The sequence below is a fragment of the Acyrthosiphon pisum genome, chromosome X (genome assembly GCF_005508785.2).
Source record: "Acyrthosiphon pisum isolate AL4f chromosome X, pea_aphid_22Mar2018_4r6ur, whole genome shotgun sequence".
Classification (NCBI taxonomy): Eukaryota; Metazoa; Arthropoda; class Insecta; order Hemiptera; family Aphididae; genus Acyrthosiphon; species Acyrthosiphon pisum.
Window position 1 is genome coordinate 9287094 of NC_042493.1, and position 10308 is coordinate 9297401.

Sequence of the window (10308 nt, forward strand, 5' to 3'; positions counted from 1 at the left end):
ATCATGAATCACCCTGTATGTTAATAGCTTTAGGTGTAATTTACTGCAGCGCCTAAAAAAAACGGGTAAGAATCATTAAATGGTTAGGGTCTACTTATGAGGAAAATGTCAAACAACCAGGGTCGTCGTCATGGCGCTTTTTGTGGAAAGAAAATATAAACTTCGTAGATTGTGTCGTATTTAAAAATAATTTTCATATCCTACTTTATAATACATCATTCTTAGAAATAACTACATAAGGATAGATAGCAAGCCCATATAGTTTACGAGCGCGAAGGTGCTTACTTTGCAGTGATATCTGCGACCTTCAGGCTATTAATTCTTTAGTGGACTAGACACCAGAAAATTTTTATGAATATTATTTCCAGCAAATTCACCCGTGATGAGGGACCGGAGTACACGACAACTATATGTCTATATATATATATTGTCTCCAATTTTAAGAATTTTGTCTGAAAAAACTACCTGAAAAATAATAGTTTGCAATTATCCATGGTTTTGACAAAATTTGAATTGCAAACGCTTATAAAAAAAATAATATGCCCAAGTATTTTTAATATTTAAAAATTACTATAGGCCCAATTTATGAAGAATTTGTATTACATTTCCATGCTATTTGACTGCTAAAATTGGTAAATCAACATTTGTTGATAAAAAAAACTTAAAAATGTTATATTTTTAGTATAAGAAAAATATTTCAAATTTTAATAATGTTTTTTGAATTACCTACTATAAAATAACGAAAATCGTTTGAAGAAAATTCGTTTTTTTTTGCTTTTGAATATATAATTTCGTTTAACTTCAAACGCTTGTGAAAAAAATTGGGACTATATTCAATATTGTGTACTTTCAATTATTTTAAATATTTCTATTGGAGATATTTATGAAGAATTCCTATTTTGTTACATTGTCTAGCTTTTTGACTCAGAAACAAATATTTTATCAATATACCTACCTATATCGGAAAATAACTAAAAACGTAGACAATTTCAAATGACTATAAATAGGTACCTATAGTTCATTAACTTTATTTGAAAAGTACTGGGAATTTTAGATTCTGAGTGGAACGATGAATGTATTGATTTTACAATGATGTGTGTTTTTTTTTTTGTTTTTTTTTTTGTGTCTGTCATCACCTTTTAGGACAGTAAAAGTGCTTGGATTTTCTTCAACAGTACCTTTTATGATGGGAAAGTGAATCTAGTTGGTACTTTGGGGGGTCAAAAGTAACATTTTTCCAATAGTTTTCAAAAGCGCCGTGAAAAGCAAAAGAAAAATTAAGGAAAAACGGGAATTTTTACGCAAAATCTGTTTTTGAGAAAATTGATTTTGGTTTTTGGTGTAACATTAAAACGCATGACTGTAGATACATGAAATTTTCACTGGTTGTTTATATTTCTATTTTCTATACATGATAAAGTTTTCAAAATATTTCGATTTGTTTTGAGCTGTTTACGGACAATTTCAGTATCCAATTTAATAAGTTTTTTTTTCTATTAATGTCAATAAAACTTTATTTGTTGAGTAAAAATACTTGAAAATTTAATACAAGGCTCCTACTATATTGACATATTGTTACAATGGCATTTGAAAAATATTAAAAATCCTTAGTCACAGTTTTTTTTTATAAGCATTGAAAGTTCAAAAATTGACAAAATATGGAAAATTTTACTGAATGTTTATTTTATCAATTTTTATACTTGATAACATTTTCAAAATATTTTGACTTGCCTGGAGCTGTTTACGGACAATTTCATATTTCAATTTTTTTTTCTGTGAATATCAATAAAGTTTTATCTGTTTTGACACATAGTAAACAGCTTTTCTGATATTATTTTAATTTTAGATTCTGAGTGGAACGATGAATGTATTGTAGTTACGATGATGTATTTTTTTTTTTGTGTCTGTGTACACGATAAATAGTCGAAATAATGCTTCGATACTTCAGTATCTTGTTCGATGAGAAAGTGAATATTGTTGGTGTAGTGGGGAAGTCAAAATTTAAACTTCCCACTAATTTTCAAAAGCACCGTGAAAAACAAAAGACAAATTTGGAAAAACGGGAATTTTTACGCTAAATCGATTTTTCACTAAATCAACTTTGGTTTTTGGTGTAACTTTAAAACAAATGACCGTAGATACATGACATTTTCACTGGTTGTTTATATTTCCATTTTCTATAAATGATAATATTTTCAATATATTTTGATTTGTTTTGAACTGTTTACGGCCATTTTCAGTTTCCAATTTTATTAGTTCTTTTTTCTATTAATGTCAATAAAATTTTATTTGTCGAGTAAAAATACTTGAAAATTTAATACAAGGCTCCTACTATATTATTACAATAACATTTGAAAAATATTAAAAATCCTTTGTCACAGTTTTTTTTTATTAGCATTTAAAGTTTAAAAATTGACAAAATATGGAAAAATCACGAAAATTAGCAAACTATTTTGAGTTGATAATTCGTAAAAATTTTTCTTTTTAGAACTAAGATTTTAAAATGTAATACAAGATTCCTTAAAGGATAATCTACCTTTATCTAAAAAAAATGTCTATAAGAAACTCAAATTAAATTTGTATGAGCATTTGAAATTCATATTTTTACAACATTTGATATTCACTCGATTTCTTACGTAACGATTTTCTTATTTTGTTGTAATTAAAAAACGAGTGACTGTAGATACTTGACAATGTCACTGAATGTTTATAGAAGTATTTTCTATATACGATAAAATTTTGAAAATAATTTGACTCTTTTGAGCTGTTTACGGCCATTGTAAGTTTTCAATTTTTTTAGTTTTTTTTTCTATAAATATCAATAAAGTTTTATCTATTGGGCCAAAAAGTGTAAAAAATTAATACAAGGCTCCTGATACATTATTACAATAGCAGTTGAAAAATATTAAAAATACATAGGCATAATTATTTTTTATAAGCATTTGAAGTTGAAATTTTGACAAAATTTATCAAATTTAAAATTGAATAATTATTTTGTAGTTAAAAATGTATAAAATGTTCAACTTTTATATCCAAGGATTGAAAATTTAAAACAAGATTTCACGTAAATATTTAATTCTGTTACCAAAAATTGTAAGAAATACATAAGCACAGTTTATTTTTATAGTCATTTTAAGTTCAAATTTGGACGAAATTACATATTAAAAAAACCTGGAATAACTATTTTAGGTAGTTATTTTGTCGTGATTGTATAATATTATTTGTGGGTACTTGAAACTTCTAAAGTATACTATACTATATATCTATGATAGCACCATGGTTTGTTGTTGATGTATAACGCGTTACCTAATGGATATTGTGATATGATTAATTTGGAATTTATTGTTGATAATCTATTATAGGTCAATTTTTTTTTATTACTATAGATAAGTATACCTATAATAGGTATGTCTAAGAACTAGACTGACAAATCGTCTCCGCTCAGAATCGTTTTTCTTATACAGTGATATTATATCATTGAATTCAAATTTAATACTATCCATTATACAGTGACCCACTTGTAACCTACTGTACAGCAGAGTGACATCCACTTACCCACCTTTTTTTATAATAATTTTGAAGGTTAATATGATTTTTAATTAAAATATACTGTATGAAAAGCAATAATTGCTTATTTTTTAATTACATAGGTATATTAATTGTAATTAATATTAGGAGAGCTATCTAATACCCATTCATAAGACTAAACGCAAATCAAATGGTTTGTATCATAATTTCATACATAATACACATAAAATAATTAATGCCAAAATGTCATTACTAAACTGTAATTTCACCAAAAATATTGTGCTAAAAAATTTAATATGTGCTATTTCCTGCATAAGTTTTACTCTATATACGCCACAGTCCACAACTCATGAGTCTCAATGATTTTACCATGAAAAATAGCTATAATTGTTTTTGTAGTGTTATGTATTTATTGATAACCAAATGGTATGAAATTATTTGCGAAATATTGAGAAAACTGTGCACTGCGGCGATGTTCGTTGTTTATCTTCGAATAGAATCAACGATAACATATAACAGTATATAATTAATTGGAAATAACTGGAAATAACAACAGTAATAATTATAAACATTTTAATAATAAAAATAATGAAAATGAAAATTTGTTTTTGTTTACATTAATATTTCTTCCTTGTTAGCTTGTTGTACCAAGGCCACAGTCTTGGAACTTAATATTATATTATATAGGTAATGACAAACGAAGAAATTTTATTTTTATTTTCTACCACGATAATCTTTTCTAAATTGTTAAAATTGTGCTGAATACCTATACACTCAACCAACATTTGATGGCAACTTCAATGGTTCCATCCATATTTCAGCATGCATTAACCAAATGTATTACATTTAGATTTTGGCGGTCTCTTAGTTTTCATTTTTTTTGGTGATTTACAATAATTGAACCGTTGCTATTATAGGCACTATGTACTACATTATAATAAACTGCAGAAGGTGTACCTAAAGAGTAAACTAGAGAAAGATTAAAATTAAGATCACCAAATGAGCTTTTACTCTAACATACTATTACTGCCATTTGTTTACTGAACTTATATTATATCATCGTATATATTATATTTATCGTCGAAAATATTTCAAACTAATACTTATGTGAAATATTTTTTTTTAATATAACTTATTACAACACAGTCGAGTATCGTAACTCAACGGGGAATAAAAATAAATTCTATTTGTGTACATTTGAGATGTTTAACTCAAACATAACTTAAACACACTTCAAGGAGCAAAATAATGATCTCTCAAGTCCGCGGTGGCTATCACCCTCCGCCGATGCCCATCGAACTCGCCATTGAACGTATCATCGTTGGTCACTGCGGAAAATCAAAGAAAACCGTTCGATCCGTCATTTTTGTCATACTGAATTGTGTTGAATTCTGGTAATATATTATATTATATACTATCGTTAGGTCACTGGGAAATCGACGACACCGTGACCAGCAGATGATCGAATGGTTCTATTATATTTATTATTGTGGCCGTATATAGACCGGCGAGCGTTAATAAAGCTGAATTCAATCTCGACTTTTCAATTCAAATAATAATAATAAATAATCATTTATCATCTCCCACAGTCCCAACCAATTTTTTTCCCTCTAAAAATGTCAATACACTTCAATAAAGTAATGTCTTTAGGGTACTTACACTTGGATTTTTTTTTTTAATCTTTATGTTGATGAAAATAATATTCAATTTTGTTGAAATGCTCATAAATTCGAAATAACCTTTAACTGATTTTTGAAGCCTTTCAGTTGAATCTACATGGTTTTCGCAGTATTAGATGAGAAAAATAAATATTGCAGATTTTAACACGATATAACTGAATGAAATTATTAAATATTCAAAACATAATCTTATTTAAAACAAAACTGTTGAATTTGTTTACGTTTTTTACGATAATTTACGTCAATGTAATAATATATCTTATATCTTCACAATTTATTATTTGGCAGTTTTACTGTAAAAACAGTTTTGTTTTTTATGAAACTTATTGGAAACTCAAAAAGATCATTTCCAAGTATATTTACTGACTAAATTACATATATTATATTAAAAGATATACGGTCACAACTCACAATAAACTTTTTCAGAGCTAATTTATCTAAACAGAAAAATATACTCTATCGCATTACTTTGATTAGGCTAAATATAATAAACTAAAAATATTGATTAAATATATTAACGAATGCTTAAACTAACACATGTTGATCTCATATTTAGTGGCATTCATTCGTATTGCTTTTAACCTGTTCCCACGATAACCATTTAATTAATATTTAAATAATAATATAAGTATTTTCATATTAAAGAATACATGTGAAACGCATTATATTAAATTATTAAATATTTGTTTTTATTGATATGGTACGTATTTGTTTTTTAAAATAATAGTTTGTGAAACGATCAAATTCCAAAGTCGTTCTTTTAGATAAAATAAGTTAAATTAATACGGTAATTGGAATGCCACCTAATTTTCAGCGATGTTTCGCTAGAAGTGAACTCCATTATAGATGACAATTGGGCCTAAGAGTCTAGAAAACATTTTCCCGAATACTAAGTTTTATTTAAAAGTTTAAAAAACAAAGTTTAAATTCGATGGTAAGTTACTTGTTGATAATTGCTTTGTTGAAAAATGACTAATTCCTAAATAAAATCGCTAAATCATCGTAACTGTATAAACTATTTGTATTTGCATTATTTGTTTATCTAATAACTAAACTACAGAATACAGCTATTTAGTTAAATATTTAGTCTTTCGGATGAATCGTGTATGATTTACTTTTATCTTTGAAATTGTATAAGCAAATCAGACTTCACATTACTATTAAAATCTATATTATGCACAATTTACATATTTAATAACATTTGTTAACTGAAAAATCACATATTATATAGAAATTAATGAAAATAGTTTTAACATAATATCTGCATGCACTATTATACATTTGCGTCGACATTCGTGGTAGACATCCTATTATCAAAATTTTATAAGGCATTTTTTATTTAGTAAAATCCAATAATATTAATCAAAATATCGAATAAAATATCGTAATAATATTATGTGTATTTATAATTTCATCTGGTTTTAAAATATCACAAAAATAGTTTTTGATGTGGTAAAAAAAAATGTTAAATTATAGTTGGTTCATTTTTTATATTATAAACTACTAATACTGCAGCGATTCAAATATTATGTGAGTTGTATAGTTTCACTTTTTTTTTTTTTTACAAAATTATGTGTTTTGTATTTAATTTACAATATAACTCTTTATACCTTATAATATTGATATAGGTACTATATAAAACATACCTAATGTAATATTATATGCATAATGGCTGAAAATTATTTATGACTTGCTTCAGTACCTATGTACTGTAACTGTTTAACTTTGATAAACATTATTTATACTAATAATTAGTATTAGTTTAGATGTTTGCCTGTTGAAGGAGAACAATTTACATTTTAAGTTAAAACCATGTTGTTTGCAGGTACCTATACAGTTTAAATAAAACACGTACAATGCAATGGAACGAATAAAAAGTTATTCTTAGTTACTTATTGTTTCACAATAAGTTGCAGGTTCGAATTTGTCCATAATATTATGTATGCACTATTAAGACCACAATTATATTTATAACATGCACGTTATTGTTATAATCGTGGCTTGAACTTTGTTGCGCTAATCAGTGATTAAAATATTGTGTGAATGACAACAATGAAAATATCATATTTTACATAGTATTAATTTAAAGTTTTTTTATTTACGTATACATTCCTAACAGGTCGATCACTATTCAACACATTTGACATGCATAGAAGTCTTCAACCTCAGGTTCTTCATCGATCGAGTGTCTCTTTTTTACCGATCCATTATAAAAATAATTATAAAAATAACACATAAAAGTTAATTCAAAATAATAATACTCAGAAAATGATTGCACTAAAAACTTGTTAAATTAAAGTAATAATAGGTATACTTTACACGAAACATATAATTAATGTGACTTATATATACCATTAAATCACAGTACTAAAAAAAAGATGTAACTGCAATAAAGTTTTAGCCCTAAATCCATCAGTATAATATTATATATCTATGAGTCAAACAACTGCTGAACAGTGATAGTATTAGGATTAACTACCTCGCAAAATATAACCCTCCTGTTTTTGTTTAGGCAATCATATCATGTGATATACACACAATGTTCGTGATCAACAAGTGCATCTTTTTTCCAACTCATTACAAAAATGCGTTTTTAAATTCATTAACATAGTATTTCAATTCAATTTCAAAAAGTAAATACACAAAAGTTACATTCAAAATAATAACACCAAAAAGTTTCACTTGACTTGACTTTGACGTGACTTCGACACAGCATTAAATATTTAAAACACAGTGCTAACAAAATGCAAGACTGTAAAACAACAGAATAGGTACCTCACTTTACTTTGAAGGTAAAGTTAAGATATTTTATCGAGTTGGCTCGTGGTTTTTAATGATGAGGTTTATTTTAGAATTTATATTTAGGTAATCGCCGTGATAATTCAAATAAAATTTGATCAGCTTAATCCTTTATATTGTTATTTTGCCGAAAATTATTTAATTACATTAAATTAGTTGGCTGAATAACACACTGGTGAATCTTAAAACCATTACAAATATATTATAATTAATAATCGTTAACAACATATGTTAACTTGTTTATATGACAAAAAAATCTTTTATTTTTATTTAAAAATACACCATGGACGTAAAAGTTTTTCATTGTTTAATTGATGCATTGAACGTAGCCGGTTGTTGTATATATAATGACAGTATACCAATTTTGTACCATTCGTTAATTAAATTACAAAGTGAAAATCATTTCAATTCTGTATACTTGTGGGGCCGTATTGAAACATCGTCCATTGATTATTATGTTGCTTATGGTCACCAAAAGGATCCAATTGAGGATAAGATATTTTTTTATACGTAAGTTTACAACTGTATAATCTGCTGATAAGTTTGGGGCCCGAACTTATTACAAAGTATATCTTAATTTAAGTTAGGCTGTTAGTACACTTGAATGGCATCCAATATAATATGAATAATTGTATTATCATAATAATAGTCAAAACATGTTGGAATGGGACATAATGCCAACCGATTGGTCAACACTTCAAACAGATATGGTACGAAAAATAAAAACCAAGTTTTACGGTAATCCAAGATATGTGGAGATTATAGGTAACTCAAATAAAAAGTCACAGGAAACAACAGAATATGCAATATCACCGAACGTAGAATTGGTATTTGGTGAAGAAGGCGAGGAAGAAGATAATAATAATGTAGACAGTTTAAAGTATGATGATATCGTATCAGTCACTGAAGAAATTAACGAAATTGTGGAAGCGGTATAGACCAGAGCTACTCTTTGTTAGAATAAAATTATAATATTATTAGTTTGATGTTTATTAGGAATCTGCTCTTATTGATGATCCTAATTTAAAACTTTCAATAAAAGAAGAGGATAGACTAGCCATAACCATTAAAATGATTGAAAACGAAAGTCACATAGTGCCACGAGGATATTTTTACAAGTTACCTAATGGAACCATAACCAAAGCTCCATACTTTAAGGGTACAACTATTTATTAAATTGCAATTTTAAATCATTTACACGAAGTAAAATATTATGTGTTCTCAGGTTTAGATTATTCTGAAATAGGTAACGAAAAAAATTTTTTACACATAAATCAACAATATTGTCAACCTAAAGGTCAAAAAAATGACGTAAGACCAGATTTCAATGGATCAATTGATTTTTTACAATCAATCGATAAGGATATACCAAAAGGTATATTATTTGCTTATTATTTCCAACGAAAACTACTAATTAATTCTTTTAATTTTTTATTAGGCTGTTGGGCTTCTCGGCTTTTCTCAGATCGATATTTTATTATTCACAATTTGCTATGGCCAGGTGCTCTATATGTCCAAGATATGAATACTGGTCTGCATGGTTACTTCTACAACGGATATGGCCTAAAAAATTTGGATTTACCGTTTATGATCTAATGTCATATCGTTTGTCATAAGTATATTACAATATTTTTTGTAAATAATTTTAATTACACATTAGTTAGAGTAATTATAATTTATACAATTTATGGTAATCTATGAATTATTTGTGATGTTATTTGGGTTTCCGACTTTAATAATAATAATAACATTATTATTATTAATTGGCCATAGTTCATGTATAGTACTGGTTGTTGAATCGAGTTATCAGTGTCCACCCGGCACCCAGTAAATACCTAATACCTATTATAATAATATAATGTATTTAATATCTATACCCACTAGATTAGTAACATAATAATCTAGGTAATAGGTATACTATATTTATATTAGAAGTCTAAAAAAAAGCGATTTCAACTTTTGATTATTTAAAATATATTATTATTTTATCATTGTTCTCTTATCATGATAACAAAATTATAAATACCAAAACGTCCTTACAGAACACTTTAAACCGTCTTGTTACATTTTTAGAAGCGTACAGAGTTTAAAATAATTTTGAGTTTTGTTTAAAAATTTTTATTTTATTGATGTAATTATTAATTTAGTTTAGTTAACTAAATTATCAATAAATATAATTACCTGTGTGTTTTATGGACTGTATTTTGATCACAAATACTACAAAAAATAAAGAAAGAAAATTGTTGTACTAACAATATTATTTTAATTAAATAAACACTGCTGCTGATTGTGTATAAAAGTC

General features: G+C 26.6%; 1 protein-coding gene across 1 annotated transcript; it reads left to right on the forward strand.

Moving 5' to 3' along the window:
- The first annotated feature begins 8262 nt into the window (after nucleotides 1-8262).
- On the forward strand, nucleotides 8263-9835 carry LOC100165016 (radial spoke head protein 9 homolog). Its single transcript, XM_001947943.5, has 5 exons — nucleotides 8263-8516; nucleotides 8656-8938; nucleotides 9003-9165; nucleotides 9232-9381; nucleotides 9445-9835. Exons 1-5 carry the CDS (start codon nucleotides 8290-8292, stop codon nucleotides 9600-9602), a joined length of 981 nt encoding a protein of 326 aa, XP_001947978.1. The 5' UTR covers nucleotides 8263-8289; the 3' UTR covers nucleotides 9603-9835.
- Nucleotides 9836-10308: the final 473 nt, after the last annotated feature.